At 36.8% G+C, this 17,287-nt stretch overlaps 1 protein-coding gene across 23 annotated transcripts in view; it reads right to left on the reverse strand.

Moving 5' to 3' along the window:
* LOC117498622 overlaps window positions 1-16,575 on the reverse strand; it is a 39,198-nt gene extending 22,623 nt beyond the window's left edge. For 15 of the 23 annotated variants that reach the window (XM_034150837.1, XM_034150835.1, XM_034150831.1 and 12 more), the window contains exons 1-7: window positions 9,328-9,510; window positions 8,292-8,563; window positions 8,134-8,189; window positions 7,020-7,052; window positions 6,732-6,932; window positions 2,554-2,825; window positions 2,397-2,451 (exon numbers count right to left, since the gene is read on the reverse strand). In XM_034150837.1, coding sequence (XP_034006728.1) covers window positions 2,397-2,451; window positions 2,554-2,825; window positions 6,732-6,932; window positions 7,020-7,052; window positions 8,134-8,189; window positions 8,292-8,365 — 691 coding nt within the window. In that variant the 5' untranslated portion in view covers window positions 8,366-8,563; window positions 9,328-9,510. Of the gene's footprint in view, window positions 1-1,039; window positions 1,117-2,396; window positions 2,452-2,553; window positions 2,826-6,731; window positions 6,933-7,019; window positions 7,053-8,133; window positions 8,190-8,291; window positions 8,564-9,327; window positions 9,511-10,730; window positions 10,786-10,887; window positions 11,160-11,915; window positions 12,117-12,280; window positions 12,314-13,393; window positions 13,449-13,550; window positions 13,859-14,608; window positions 14,810-14,973; window positions 15,007-16,087; window positions 16,144-16,245 lie in introns of those variants that run through there. The other 8 variants (XM_034150829.1, XM_034150830.1, XM_034150828.1 and 5 more) reach the window with 8 other exon arrangements.
* Between the last annotated feature and the right edge of the window lie 712 nt (window positions 16,576-17,287).

Raw genomic sequence — 17,287 nt, forward strand, 5'->3', positions numbered from 1 at the left:
AACTGTCTGATAAATCACATTTTGACTGCTTGACTTGTGTTGTTAGTGATCCATTACACTTTTACTTGAGAGGAAAACATATCATCGTTGCTCGCACCAACACTGCCAAATCTAAAGTTAAGTAAATTTATCTTTGGAGGTACAACGCCCCCATACCCCCTTCAGGATATTGTCAGATTTTAGTTTAGTTTATTTTTTTTTTCCGAGCGTGTAAAACTAAAGAAAATACAAATGAAACAAAAGGTGATACAGACATGATACAGTACTATACAAATGAATGCAATAACAAAACGAAACATTTAATTGATAATTGAACAATCTGTAGTATCATTGTCTGATATAAAATAAACAACAAAGCTTTAGCCAATTGAATGTCCGAACATTTTCCATTTTCCAGAATGTCCAGCAGCCACAACCTGGGCATTTGGAATGGGGATCTCTTGTAAATGTTTTATTATCTCGCAAGCAGCAGCTCCATTTTCTCCACAGTGGAGCAGTCCATGTTTCGTCTCGTGGAAGAAAACATTGACTTGCAGCTGAACGTTAGCTCCTTGTTGCACATTTGGAATGAACTTGGCCTCATATGCGTGGTGCATCAAAACCAGAATGACAGGTTTATCGCCTGAGGACACAAAAAGAGAGGAGGACAAATGAGATCATTAGGGAGGAAAATGGTATATTAAAGCTCTAAATGTAAGGTTTGGTGTGGAAAGCAATCCTAAGAAATGATAAATGATAATCAAAACATGTAGCTTATTTGTTTAATTATAAATACCAATATAGGTATATTCCTTAATAAAAACATCAATATTTTTGATAACCTGACTATGCTTACACAGGTAAGAAAGAACCTTTATGTGAATACAAATGTAGAAGCCATTTCCATTCAGTATGAACAGGCTGAAACAAATGTTCCCTTACCTTTAACGTCGCTCATGGCTGACTCAACATCTGGCCCCATGCGAGAAACGATGGGGCAGAAGACAATAGTGACGTCGTTGCTGTTGCTTTGAACAAGATCAAACTGATCCTTAACATCCTTCTTCACTTTCTCCATCAGTTGAACATGGGCATCAAAGGTTGTCCCGGTAACAACCATCTGGTACATCAATTTGCCTGTTGGGAGGAAAATGGATGTAAATATCAAAGAGATTAATACACAAACATAACTTGAGAGAACCTACACTAGAATAAAATGATGTGTTTTGCTATGCAGTTCCAACAAAATTGTTATAACAAATTTGAACATCTGAGTTTCTAACTATCCAACTATGACTCACCTTTCCATTTATTCACAACCTTGGAGGGCTCTTCTGATGAGAAAAAACAGCAACATCAATTAGTCAGGTTCATTCACAATATCATTCAAAAGTTTGTGATCTCCTTCCATTAAAGCTTGATTGGACACAGTGAAATGGCTGAGAGGACTACTTTATATGACTTTACTCTAAGGTTGGAGAGAGTATGCTTTACACACAGATCTTCTTTTTATTATGAAATGTTTGCAAAAAAAGTCATGTTTTCCATGAAGAACTAACACTGTTTCTCACAACAGAAATAGATGCTTAGTCTTACAGGTTAGCACTCAGTATAACATCATCAGTGAACATGAACTGAAAATGCTATGGACAAACAAATCACAGTTTATCCCTATTTCATTTGACCACAGTAGACCCAAAGAGGAACAATTTCCCCAAACATCCGGTTGTGGCTAAAAATAACTTGACTGTCACATACGCTCTTCTGAACTGATAAACAATTTAAAATCAAAGGGTCTTTGGAGGGAAATGTGGTAACAAACAGTTATCTCCCTTGTCAGGCAAACTCTGAGACCATCAGCTTTGTAGAAGATGTACTAATTTAATTGTTTTTCTTTTGCTATTTCAATATAAATAATACATTTGTGGCTGAATTATAATTTTGGGGATTTTTCAATAAAACAAATGATTCCAAACTTTCTACCAGTCATGTAGAATTTGAAAAAACTCTGCTGTTGTAAACATGAACAAACATTGACATGAGAAAATTCTTGAAGAAGAAACATTTCAAAATCAACTCCAAAAGGGACATTCATTTTGGGTTATAAGCTCAAAGTGTTCTACTTATACATTAGACCAACCATGGATAGGGTATTTCCGTGTGTCAAAGACAATGTCATGGAAATAGCGTAATTAAATTAGTGACCTCAAAATAAACCACATAGATTTGATTAACTGAGCACGTATGTTTGCTAAGGTGGACAGATGTTTACCCTTTACCCAGTAGGACAAAGTCTGGGATGACATACTCTAAACTCAAAGTTCAGTGACAAGCATTTCCAGGGCTTTTCACCGTACCAAAATAGCAAGTATGTGCCAAATATGAAAGTGAAAGGGATGTTAAAAGGCTGTACATACCCTTGGAAGGGATGCCGTTATTCACCCCTGTGGGGGGGGGCTGTTTAACGGGCTTCTGAAACAAAAATGTTATATTACAGAAATATTGAATGACTTAATTAAGGCCTAGTTTCTATGTAGCCTCTATTAAATCTCACATTTTAGTTTGAAAGCTCACCTGATTTGAGGGTGGTGGTGAGGGTGTTTGGTGTGGCCAACGGTGTGGCCAGGATGTGGCCACAACCTGGGCATTTGGAATGGGGATCTCTTTTAAATATTTTGTTATCTCACAAACAACAGCTCCATTTTCTCCACAGTGGAGCAGTCCATGTTTCGTCTCGTGGAAGAAAACGTTGACTTGCAGCTGAACGTTAGCTCCTTGTTGCACATTTGGAATGAACTTGGCCTCATATGCGTGGTGCATCAAAACCAGAATGACAGGTTTATTGCCTGAGGACACAAAAAGAGGAGGATAAATGACATAATTAGGGAGTTAGAGATTAGAGATTAAAGCTCTAATGTAAGGTTTGGTGTGGAAAGCAATCCTAATAAATTATAAATTATAATCAAAACATGTAGCTTATTTGTTTAACCCTTAGATGCATAATTGGGTATTTTTTGACCCGGTGAGGTGGTTTTCTTAGAGTATCTTTGTAAATACATTTTTTATCATTTCATATTCCAGCTATTCCTCAAAAAACATGTTTTGGATATCATTCAAATTTTAAATTTGATACATTTTAAGAAATTGTAGTTTTTGTATTACTACCCCAAGCTTCCATAAGTAGGTCAAAAATGACCCGCATGCATTTTCTATGGAATTTCGTTTTTTTTCAAAATGTAAAAAGAATGTCTAAAATTATAAATAGTGAAAAAATAAATATAAACTAGTGTGAACCAAAATATTATACAAGGGATTTTTCTTAACCAAAATGACAAAAATGGCATAAAACACATATTATTCTAATACGGGTCCTTTTTGACCCACTTATGGAAGAGTGTAGGGTCCAGTCACTCGTGCATCTAAGGGTTAATCATAAATATCAATATACTGCATATTCCTTAATAAATACATCAATATTTTTGATAACCTGACTACAGATGGAGCATCTTATTTCAGACAGTTTGAAACGCGAGGGTCGTGATTGGGTCGTGATTGGTCCGTGATCGGCCCGTGATCGGTTTGTGATGAAGAGCCGGCCCCCAGTCTGACTTGATACCGCCCCCGTGATAAATAAATGTAATTATTGTGAAGCCAGCTGCAATGGATCATTGATCCACCAGGGGGTGCAGTGGGGTTCCACACTGGAGCTCATGTGAAATCAACTTCGATACAGTAAACTGGATGTACAGTATGTCTGGTACTAATGTATAGCGGATCTTTGTTAAGATCCATATGTCACGGATAGGATCATAGTCTGTGCTAAATAAGACATGTAATCATTTACAAAACATTACCATGTTGTTATTTAACAAAATAATGTTGTTTAGTCGAAAAAAACGAACGAGAGGAAATGCAGCCGGCTCTCCCGATTTGTAATCCTAATTTAATCATCATCTTCACCACGATCATTTATGTTTATGTTCGCCGAATTGACATGAAATCACTGACAAATATGAATATTCTGTATTCAACTTCATTAAAACGATCAGGACCCTGGGTGTTATTTTTCCCCACAATGAGAAATAGTCAGAAAAGCAGAAAAAGAACACTCAAACCGAGAGATGAGTTATTATTACAACGTGACTTCACTATTATTTAACAACTGTTTTTATTGGGTTCTTTTATTTGGGGTTAAGTATAGGTGAATTGCACTAATGTGGGAAAGATCGTGATTCTCCCGCTGTGTAGATTGGGGGACCGCCGTCCTCTGTCTTCAATGTTCGACATCGCGTGAAACAGAGGATTTCAACATTCTGTATTCCTTGCTTACTTCCTTAAACCTTTTCTCCTCCTTATCTCTTTCATGACTTTTTATTTAATGCTTTATAACAGCTGTAATAGTTCGTTTAGAAATCCTAGAAACACTTTTACGGCAGCTCTCATTTACGGTAACTCCTTCTGATGTCATAGCTACCCACGTATAATATATAAACAAAGTCTTGGCTTTCAGAATATGAAACTTTTATTTCCAAAATCACACGATAAATACATTTGTGAAGCTTGTAAAGGGAAGATGACAGGCACCTCACTCGCAATCTGCTCCTCCGCAGCGCCGCCCACCTCCCTCCGGCTGAAATTATGAATGTACAGTAAGGCATAGTAATCATAGATAACACGGCAGGGTCCGTTACAGTTTGTTTTCATCTGATTTCAAATAAACAAAGTCTTGGCTTTCAGAATATTAAACTTGTTTTGGCAAATTTAGATGATAAATACAACTATGAAGCTTGTAACGGCATAATTACTTAAGCGGAGAACGGAGTAATTTAACGTTACAGCAGGCATAACAACAGCCGGTGTTTATTTTATTATTATATATAGTCGTTATTAATTTGTTTTAAAGCTCAATAAGGAAGATTTAAACTTTCACACACGTTGACCGGCGAAAAACTCTGCCCGGTTCCCTCGGCCCCCACCACGTTGAATAAACAGAAGGCTGCTTTTGTGGAGGAAGTTACAGCGCTACGTACAGGCTCGGCATATGCAGCTTTTTCCAGCGGTATCCATAAATCTCTTAATTTTGACCTCAAAGTGCACCAGATTGATGCATTTAACTTCAATATAAAGAAAAACATCTTCTGTTGTAACAACAATAACATTATAAATAGTAACATAGCTGAACATGGTATTGCACATTTAGCTTTCAGTGTTACTGACCTGAGATGTTTTTATTACATGACTTAAGGTGACTGAGGCTTTTTAACATAGACTTTTCCAATGTCTGAGTGTAATATCTGCATTTTCTATTTTGGTTTGATAAGGACACATCCTGGGGATTGTGTTTACAAACATTGACCATACCGTTCACCATCCCCCACCCCCCTACTGTATGTTGATTTTTGACTTTGTTTGCCTACATGGAAATGGGTGGCATTTAGTACCTACCCCCCTCTGAGTGAATACCTGTTGTACCTGTCCGGGGCTAAGCCCATAGGACGATGCTCTGATGTCATCACCCTCGCACATTTGTCATATGTTTACAAAAAACGATGTTAACACTTTCTCGTTCTTAATATATGCTATATTTAGGGTCGATATGTGTTGAATTTACTTTAAAATAGCAGATCACTGTGACCGGATATAGTTTTTTCGGCTTAGTGAACGTGTGTCTCTTCCTCCGCGGCTCCTCCGTGCAGAGAGTTTGCAGCGGCGTGTGTCAGCAACGTGCAGTCAGGGGAGGCACGGATTGGCCGTCGGGAGAGTCGGGACTTATCCCTGGCCAGCTGTGAGTTCTGGAGAATCACAGAACGGCCGGACGCCAACGTCTAACTCTCTCCCCCCTCCCCCGTCGCACCTTCTAACAGAGCCCCCCCACATATCAAATCCCAATTTAACCCCTGGCCTCTGGAGCAGAAATGAAAGAGTTTTAAAAATGTTTACGTTTTGGTAAGTTTTTAGGGAAATGTTGTAATATTGCAACGTTGGCCTTAGGTGGGAGCAGAATTTCTGTATTTCTACTCACATTGTCTGAATAAATATATTGAACAACTAAGGGTTAATTTGCAGGATTGCATGCTTACTTAGCCCAATATCAGTATATAACATGAATAATAATCACACATCACTCATATTTGTTATGAATAATCATTTATCATTTATTAAATAGTAAGTCGCTTTGGATAAAAGCGTCAGCTAAATGCAATTTATGAAAGCCTCTCTCAGGATTTTTTTACCAAGTGTTTTTATTGCTCTTGGGGCATTAAAAACAAGATTTTAACTTTAGTTTTTTATATAATATCTGCATTTTCTCTTGTGAAAAAATAAGTTTTAGTTTGGCCATAGTTATTTAATATATAAAGACTATATATTATTGAATTACAAGATTAGATATACTTTATTTGATCTAAAATATTGATGTGTTCAAATGCTCTTCTAAACAAAACTGAAAGTCCATGAAAAGCTGTCTTCCTGTTTCTGTGAAGGAAGCGCCATCTCCTGGTTAAATCCTGAAATTGAAAATCTGGCAACGCCCTCTTGGAAAATAGTGGGAGGGCTTAACATTCCCAGATATTGGTCTTTGGCAGGTCTTAGGCAGGTAACTGGCAGGTAGTAGGCAGGAAGCAGTAAGCTGGAGTCTGAAATAAGATGCTCCATCTGTATGTTTAAATAAGTAAGAAAGAACCTTTATGTGAATACAAATGTATAAGCCATTTCCATTCAGTATGAACCGGCTGAAACAAATGTTCCCTTACCTTTAACGTCTCTCAGGGCTGACTCAACATCTGGCCCCATGCGAGAAACGATGGGGCAGAAGACAATAGTGACGTCGTAGTCGTTGCTGTTGCTTTGAACAAGATCAAACTGATCCTTTACTTCATTCTTCACTTTCTCCGTCAGCTGATCATGTGCACCAAAGGTTGTCCCGGTAACAACCATCTGGTACACCAATTTGCCTGTAGGGAGGAAAACTATGCAGTTCCAAAACAATCGTAAAAACAAATTTGAACATCCGAGTTTCTAACTATCCAACTATGACTCACCTTTCCGTTTATTCACAACCTTGGAGGGCTCTTCTGATGAGAAAAAACAGCAACATCAATATTAGTCAGGTTCATTCACAATATCATTCAAAAGTTTGTGATCTCCTTCCATGAAAGCTTGATTGGACACAGTGAAATGGCTGAGAGGACTACTTTATATTACTTTACTCTAAGGTTGGAGAGAGTATGCTTTACACACAGATCCTTTTTTTTATTAAGTGTTTCCAAAAAAGTCATGTTTTCCATGAAGAACTAACACTGTTTCTCACAACAGAAATAGATGCTTAGTCTTACAGGTTAGCACTCAGTATAACATCATCAGTGAACATGAACTGAAAATGCTATGGACAAACAAATGACAGTTTATCCCTATTTCATTTGACCACAGTAGACCCAAAGAGGAACAATTTCCCCAAACATCCGGTTGTGGCTAAAAATGACTTGACTGTCACATACGCTCTTCTGAACTGATAAACAATTTAAAATCAAAGGGTCTTTGGAGGGAAATGTGGTAACAAACAGTTATTGCCTTGTCAGGCAAACTCTGAGACCATCAGCTTTGTAGAAGATGTACTCATTTAATTGTTTTTCTTTTGCTATTTCAATATAAATAATACATTTGTGTCTGAATTATAATTTTGGGGATTTTTCATTAAAACAAATGATTCCAAACTTTCTACCATTCATGTAGAATTTGAAAAAACTCTGCTGTTGTAAACATGAACAAACATTGACATGAGAAAATTCTTGAAGAAGAAACATTTCAAAATCAACTCCAAAAGGGACATTCATTTTGGGTTATAAGCTCAAAGTGTTCTACTTATACATTAGACCAACCATGGATAGGGTATTTCCGTGTGTCAAAGACAATGTCATGGAAATAGCATAATTAAATTACTGACATCAAAATAAACCACATAGATTTGATTAACTGAGCACATATGTTTGCTAAGGTGGACAGATGTTTACCCTTTACCCAGTAGGACAAAGTCTGGGATGACATACTCTAAACTCAAAGTTCAGTGACAAGCATTTCCAGGGCTTTTCACCGTACCAAAATAGCAAGTATGTGCCAAATGTGAAAGTGAAAGGGATGTTAAAAGGTTGTACATACCCTTGGAAGGGATGCCGTTATTCACCCCTGTGGGGGGGGGGCTGTTTAACGGGCTTCTGAAACAAAAATGTTATATTACAGAAATATTGAATGACTTAATTAAGGCCTAGTTTCTATGTAGCCTCTATTAAATCTCACATTTTAGTTTGAAAGCTCACCTGATTTGAGGGTGGTGGTGAGGGTGTTTGGTGTGGCCAAGGGTGTGGCCAGGATGTGGCCACAACCTGGGCATTTGGAATGGGGATCTCTTTTAAATATTTTGTTATCTCGCAAACAACAGCTCCATTTTCTCCACAGTGGAGCAGTCCATGTTTCGTCTCGTGGAAGAAAACGTTGACTTGCAGCTGAACGTTAGCTCCTTGTTGCACATTTGGAATGAACTTGGCCTCATATGCGTGGTGCATCAAAACCAGAATGACAGGTTTATTGCCTGAGGACACAAAAAGAGGAGGATAAATGACATAATTAGGGAGTTAGAGATTAGAGATTAAAGCTCTAATGTAAGGTTTGGTGTGGAAAGCAATCCTAAGAAATTATAAATTATAATCAAAACATGTAGCTTATTTGTTTAACCCTTAGATGCATAATTGGGTCTTTTTTGACCCGGTGAGGTGGTTTTCTTAGAGTATCTTTGTAAATACATTTTTTATCATTTCATATTCCAGCTATTCCTCAAAAAACATGTTTTGGATATCATGCCATTCAAATTTTAAATTTACATTTTATACATTTTAAGAAATAGTAGTTTTTGTATTACTACCCCAAGCTTCCATAAGTGGGTCAAAAATGACCCGCATGCATTTTCTATGGAATTTCGTTTTTTTTCAAAATGTAAAAAGAATGTCTAAAATTATAAATAGTGAAAAAATAAATATAAACTAGTGTGAACCAAAATATAATACAAAATATTATACAAGGGATTTTTCTTAACCAAAATGACAAAAATGGCATAAAAACACATATTATTCTAATACGGGTCCTTTTTGACCCACTTATGGAAGAGTGTAGGGTCCAGTCACTCGTGCATCTAAGGGTTAATCATAAATATCAATATACTGCATATTCCTTAATAAATACATCAATATTTTGATAACCTGACTATGCTTAAATAAGTAAGAAAGAACCTTTATGTGAATACAAATGTATAAGCCATTTCCATTCAGTATGAACCGGCTGAAACAAATGTTCCCTTACCTTTAACGTCTCTCAGGGCTGACTCAACATCTGGCCCCATGCGAGAAACGATGGGGCAGAAGACAATAGTGACGTCGTAGTCGTTGCTGTTGCTTTGAACAAGATCAAACTGATCCTTTACTTCATTCTTCACTTTCTCCGTCAGCTGATCATGTGCACCAAAGGTTGTCCCGGTAACAACCATCTGGTACACCAATTTGCCTGTAGGGAGGAAAACTATGCAGTTCCAAAACAATCGTAAAAACAAATTTGAACATCCGAGTTTCTAACTATCCAACTATGACTCACCTTTCCGTTTATTCACAACCTTGGAGGGCTCTTCTGATGAGAAAAAACAGCAACATCAATATTAGTCAGGTTCATTCACAATATCATTCAAAAGTTTGTGATCTCCTTCCATGAAAGCTTGATTGGACACAGTGAAATGGCTGAGAGGACTACTTTATATTACTTTACTCTAAGGTTGGAGAGAGTATGCTTTACACACAGATCCTTTTTTTTATTAAGTGTTTCCAAAAAAGTCATGTTTTCCATGAAGAACTAACACTGTTTCTCACAACAGAAATAGATGCTTAGTCTTACAGGTTAGCACTCAGTATAACATCATCAGTGAACATGAACTGAAAATGCTATGGACAAACAAATGACAGTTTATCCCTATTTCATTTGACCACAGTAGACCCAAAGAGGAACAATTTCCCCAAACATCCGGTTGTGGCTAAAAATGACTTGACTGTCACATACGCTCTTCTGAACTGATAAACAATTTAAAATCAAAGGGTCTTTGGAGGGAAATGTGGTAACAAACAGTTATCTCCCTTGTCAGGCAAACTCTGAGACCATCAGCTTTGTAGAAGATGTACTCATTTAATTGTTTTTCTTTTGCTATTTCAATATAAATAATACATTTGTGTCTGAATTATAATTTTGGGGATTTTTCATTAAAACAAATGATTCCAAACTTTCTACCATTCATGTAGAATTTGAAAAAACTCTGCTGTTGTAAACATGAACAAACATTGACATGAGAAAATTCTTGAAGAAGAAACATTTCAAAATCAACTCCAAAAGGGACATTCATTTTGGGTTATAAGCTCAAAGTGTTCTACTTATACATTAGACCAACCATGGATAGGGTATTTCCGTGTGTCAAAGACAATGTCATGGAAATAGCATAATTAAATTACTGACATCAAAATAAACCACATAGATTTGATTAACTGAGCACATATGTTTGCTAAGGTGGACAGATGTTTACCCTTTACCCAGTAGGACAAAGTCTGGGATGACATACTCTAAACTCAAAGTTCAGTGACAAGCATTTCCAGGGCTTTTCACCGTACCAAAATAGCAAGTATGTGCCAAATGTGAAAGTGAAAGGGATGTTAAAAGGTTGTACATACCCTTGGAAGGGATGCCGTTATTCACCCCTGTGGGGGGGGGCTGTTTAACGGGCTTCTGAAACAAAAATGTTATATTACAGAAATATTGAATGACTTAATTAAGGCCTAGTTTCTATGTAGCCTCTATTAAATCTCACATTTTAGTTTGAAAGCTCACCTGATTTGAGGGTGGTGGTGAGGGTGTTTGGTGTGGCCAAGGGTGTGGCCAGGATGTGGCCACAACCTGGGCATTTGGAATGGGGATCTCTTTTAAATATTTTGTTATCTCGCAAACAACAGCTCCATTTTCTCCACAGTGGAGCAGTCCATGTTTCGTCTCGTGGAAGAAAACGTTGACTTGCAGCTGAACGTTAGCTCCTTGTTGCACATTTGGAATGAACTTGGCCTCATATGCGTGGTGCATCAAAACCAGAATGACAGGTTTATTGCCTGAGGACACAAAAAGAGGAGGATAAATGACATAATTAGGGAGTTAGAGATTAGAGATTAAAGCTCTAATGTAAGGTTTGGTGTGGAAAGCAATCCTAAGAAATTATAAATTATAATCAAAACATGTAGCTTATTTGTTTAACCCTTAGATGCATAATTGGGTCTTTTTTGACCCGGTGAGGTGGTTTTCTTAGAGTATCTTTGTAAATACATTTTTTATCATTTCATATTCCAGCTATTCCTCAAAAAACATGTTTTGGATATCATGCCATTCAAATTTTAAATTTACATTTTAAGAAATAGTAGTTTTTGTATTACTACCCCAAGCTTCCATAAGTGGGTCAAAAATGACCCGCATGCATTTTCTATGGAATTTCGTTTTTTTTTCAAAATGTAAAAAGAATGTCTAAAATTATAAATAGTGAAAAAATAAATATAAACTAGTGTGAACCAAAATATAATACAAAATATTATACAAGGGATTTTTCTTAACCAAAATGACAAAAATGGCATAAAAACACATATTATTCTAATACGGGTCCTTTTTGACCCACTTATGGAAGAGTGTAGGGTCCAGTCACTCGTGCATCTAAGGGTTAATCATAAATATCAATATACTGCATATTCCTTAATAAATACATCAATATTTTGATAACCTGACTATGCTTAAATAAGTAAGAAAGAACCTTTATGTGAATACAAATGTATAAGCCATTTCCATTCAGTATGAACCGGCTGAAACAAATGTTCCCTTACCTTTAACGTCTCTCAGGGCTGACTCAACATCTGGCCCCATGCGAGAAACGATGGGGCAGAAGACAATAGTGACGTCGTAGTCGTTGCTGTTGCTTTGAACAAGATCAAACTGATCCTTTACTTCATTCTTCACTTTCTCCGTCAGCTGATCATGTGCACCAAAGGTTGTCCCGGTAACAACCATCTGGTACACCAATTTGCCTGTAGGGAGGAAAATGGATGTAAATATCAAAGAGATTAATACACAAACATAACTTGAGAGAACCTACACTAGAATGAAATGATGTGTTTTGCTATGCAGTTCCAAAACAATCGCAAAAACAAATGTGAACATCTGAGTTTCTAACTATCCAACTATGACTCACCTTTCCGTTTATTCACAACCTTGGAGGGCTCTTCTGATGAGAAAAAACAGCAACATCAATTAGTCAGGTTCATTCACAATATCATTCAAAAGTTTGTGATCTCCTTCCATTAAAGCTTGATTGGACACAGTGAAATGGCTGAGAGAACTACTTTATATTACTTTACTCTAAGGTTGGAGAGAGTATGCTTTACACACAGATCCTTTTTTTTATTAAGTGTTTCCAAAAAAGTCATGTTTTCCATGAAGACCTAACACTGTTTCTCACAACAGAAATAGATGCTTAGTCTTACAGGTTAGCACTCAGTATAACATCATCAGTGAACATGAACTGAAAATGCTATGGACAAACAAATCACAGTTTATCCCTATTTCATTTGACCACAGTAGACCCAAAGAGGAACAATTTCCCCAAACATCCGGTTGTGGCTAAAAATGACTTGACTGTCACATACGCTCTTCTGAACTGATAAACAATTTAAAATCGAAGGGTCTTTGGAGGGAAATGTGGTAACAAACAGTTATCTCCCTTGTCAGGCAAACTCTGAGACCATCAGCTTTGTAGAAGATGTACTCATTTAATTGTTTTTCTTTTGCTATTTCAATATGAATAATACATTTGTGTCTGAATTATAATTTTGGGGATTTTTCAATAAAACAAATGATTCCAAACTTTCTACCAGTCATGTAGAATTTGAAAAAACTCTGCTGTTGTAAACATGAACAAACATTGACATGAGAAAATTCTTGAAGAAGAAACATTTCAAAATCAACTCCAAAAGGGACATTCATTTTGGGTTATAAGCTCAAAGTGTTCTACTTATACATTAGACCAACCATGGATAGGGTATTTCCGTGTGTCAAAGACAATGTCAAGGAAATAGCATAATTAAATGACTGGCAAAAAAATAAACCACATAGATTTGATTAACTGAGCACATATGTTTGCTAAGGTGGACAGATGTTTACCCTTTACCCAGTAGGACAAAGTCTGGGATGACATACTCTAAACTCAAAGTTCAGTGACAAGCATTTCCAGGGCTTTTCACCGTACCAAAATAGCAAGTATGTGCCAAATGTGAAAGTGAAAGGGATGTTAAAAGGTTGTACATACCCTTGGAAGGGATGCCGTTATTCACCCCTGTGGGGGGGGGCTGTTTAACGGGCTTCTGAAACAAAAATGTTATATTACAGAAATATTGAATGACTTAATTAAGGCCTAGTTTCTATGTAGCCTCTATTAAATCTCACATTTTAGTTTGAAAGCTCACCTGATTTGAGGGTGGTGGTGAGGGTGTTTGGTGTGGCCAACGGGGTGTCCAGGATGGCCACTCCCAGCCACCCGGCAGCTCCGCCACTGCAGCAGCCAGAACCTGGGCATTTGGAATGGGGATCTCTTTTAAAAATGTTGTTATCTCGCAAACAACAGCTCCATTTTCTCCACAGTGGAGCAGTCCATGTTTCATCTCGTGGAAGAAAACGTTGACTTGCAGCTGAACGTTAGCTCCTTGTTGCACATTTGGAATGAACTTGGCCTCATATGCGTGGTGCATCAAAACCAGAATGACAGGTTTATTGCCTGAGGACACAAAAAGAGGAGGATAAATGACATAATTAGGGAGTTAGAGATTAGAGATTAAAGCTCTAATGTAAGGTTTGGTGTGGAAAGCAATCCTAATAAATTATAAATTATAATCAAAACATGTAGCTTATTTGTTTAACCCTTACTGTAGATATATAATTGGGTCTTTTTTGACCCGGTGAGGTGATTTTCTTAGAGTATCTTTGTAAATACATTTTTTATCATTTCATATTCCAGCTATTCCTCAAAAAACATGTTTTGGATATCATGCCATTCAAATTTTAAATTTGATACATTTTAAGAAATTGTAGTTTTTGTATTACTACCCCAAGCTTCCATAAGTGGGTCAAAAATGACCCGCATGCATTTTCTATGGAATTTCGTTTTTTTTCAAAATGTAAAAAGAATGTCTAAAATTATAAATAGTGAAAAAATAAATATAAACTAGTGTGAACCAAAATATTATACAAGGGATTTTTCTTAACCAAAATGACAAAAATGGCATAAAACACATATTATTCTAATACGGGTCCTTTTTGACCCACTTATGGAAGAGTGTAGGGTCCAGTCACTCGTGCATCTAAGGGTTAATCATAAATATCAATATACTGCATATTCCTTAATAAATACATCAATATTTTGATAACCTGACTATGCTTAAATAAGTAAGAAAGAACCTTTATGTGAATACAAATGTATAAGCCATTTCCATTCAGTATGAACCGGCTGAAACAAATGTTCCCTTACCTTTAACGTCTCTCAGGGCTGACTCAACATCTGGCCCCATGCGAGAAACGATGGGGCAGAAGACAATAGTGACGTCGTAGTCGTTGCTGTTGCTTTGAACAAGATCAAACTGATCCTTTACTTCATTCTTCACTTTCTCCGTCAGCTGATCATGTGCACCAAAGGTTGTCCCGGTAACAACCATCTGGTACACCAATTTGCCTGTAGGGAGGAAAATGGATGTAAATATCAAAGAGATTAATACACAAACATAACTTGAGAGAACCTACACTAGAATGAAATGATGTGTTTTGCTATGCAGTTCCAAAACAATCGCAAAAACAAATGTGAACATCTGAGTTTCTAACTATCCAACTATGACTCACCTTTCCGTTTATTCACAACCTTGGAGGGCTCTTCTGATGAGAAAAAACAGCAACATCAATTAGTCAGGTTCATTCACAATATCATTCAAAAGTTTGTGATCTCCTTCCATTAAAGCTTGATTGGACACAGTGAAATGGCTGAGAGGACTACTTTATATTACTTTACTCTAAGGTTGGAGAGAGTATGCTTTACACACAGATCCTTTTTTTTCATTAAGTGTTTCCAAAAAAGTCATGTTTTCCATGAAGAACTAACACTGTTTCTCACAACAGAAATATATGCTTAGTCTTACAGGTTAGCTCTCAGTATAACATCATCAGTGAACATGAACTGAAAATGCTATGGACAAACAAATCACAGTTTATCCCTATTTCATTTGACCACAGTAGACCCAAAGAGGAACAATTTCCCCAAACATCAGGTTGTGGCTAAAAATGACTTGACTGTCACATACGCTCTTCTGAACTGATAAACAATTTCAAATCGAAGGGTCTTTGGAGGGAAATGTGGTAACAAACAGTTATCTCCCTTGTCAGGCAAACTCTGAGACCATCAGCTTTGTAGAAGATGTACTCATTTAATTGTTTTTCTTTTGCTATTTCAATATGAATAATACATTTGTGTCTGAATTATAATTTTGGGGATTTTTCAATAAAACAAATGATTCCAAACTTTCTACCAGTCATGTAGAATTTGAAAAAACTCTGCTGTTGTAAACATGAACAAACATTGACATGAGAAAATTCTTGAAGAAGAAACATTTCAAAATCAACTCCAAAAGGGACATTCATTTTGGGTTATAAGCTCAAAGTGTTCTACTTATACATTAGACCAACCATGGATAGGGTATTTCCGTGTGTCAAAGACAATGTCAAGGAAATAGCATAATTAAATGACTGGCAAAAAAATAAACCACATAGATTTGATTAACTGAGCACATATGTTTGCTAAGGTGGACAGATGTTTACCCTTTACCCAGTAGGACAAAGTCTGGGATGACATACTCTAAACTCAAAGTTCAGTGACAAGCATTTCCAGGGCTTTTCACCGTACCAAAATAGCAAGTATGTGCCAAATGTGAAAGTGAAAGGGATGTTAAAAGGTTGTACATACCCTTGGAAGGGATGCCGTTATTCACCCCTGTGGGGGGGGGGCTGTTTAACGGGCTTCTGAAACAAAAATGTTATATTACAGAAATATTGAATGACTTAATTAAGGCCTAGTTTCTATGTAGCCTCTATTAAATCTCACATTTTAGTTTGAAAGCTCACCTGATTTGAGGGTGGTGGTGAGGGTGTTTGGTGTGGCCAACGGGGTGGCCAGGATGGCCACTCCCAGCCACCCCCCAGCTCCGCCACTGCAGCAGCCACAATCTGGGCATTTGGAATGGGGATCTCTTTTAAAAATTTTGTTATCTCGCAAACAACAGCTCCATTTTCTCCACAGTGGAGCAGTCCATGTTTCGTCTCGTGGAAGAAAACGTTGACTTGCAGCTGAACGTTAGCTCCTTGTTGCACATTTGGAATGAACTTGGCCTCATATGCGTGGTGCATCAAAACCAGAATGACAGGTTTATTGCCTGAGGACACAAAAAGAGGAGGATAAATGACATAATTAGGGAGTTAGAGATTAGAGATTAAAGCTCTAATGTAAGGTTTGGTGTGGAAAGCAATCCTAAGAAATTATAAATTATAATCAAAACATGTAGCTTATTTGTTTAACCCTTACTGTAGATGCATAATTGGGTCTTTTTTGACCCGGTGAGGTGGTTTTCTTAGAGTATCTTTGTAAATACATTTTTTATCATTTCATATTCCAGCTATTCCTCAAAAAACATGTTTTGGATATCATGCCATTCAAATTTTAAATTTAAATTTGATACATTTTAAGAAATTGTAGTTTTTGTATTACTACCCCAAGCTTCCATAAGTGGGTCAAAAATGACCCGCATGCATTTTCTATGGAGTTTCGTTTTTTTTCAAAATGTAAAAAGAATGTCTAAAATTATAAATAGTGAAAAAATAAATATAAACTAGTGTGAACCAAAATATTATACAAGGGATTTTTCTTAACCAAAATGACAAAAATGGCATAAAACACATATTATTCTAATACGGGTCCTTTTTGACCCACTTATGGAAGAGTGTAGGGTCCAGTCACTCGTGCATCTAAGGGTTAATCATAAATATCAATATACTGCATATTCCTTAATAAATACATCAATATTTTGATAACCGGACTACAGATGGAGCATCTTATTTCAGACAGTTTGAAACGCGAGGGTCGTGATTGGGTCGTGATTGGTCCGTGATC

Source organism: Trematomus bernacchii, unplaced genomic scaffold (assembly GCF_902827165.1).
Source record: "Trematomus bernacchii unplaced genomic scaffold, fTreBer1.1, whole genome shotgun sequence".
Taxonomy (NCBI): Eukaryota; Metazoa; Chordata; class Actinopteri; order Perciformes; family Nototheniidae; genus Trematomus; species Trematomus bernacchii.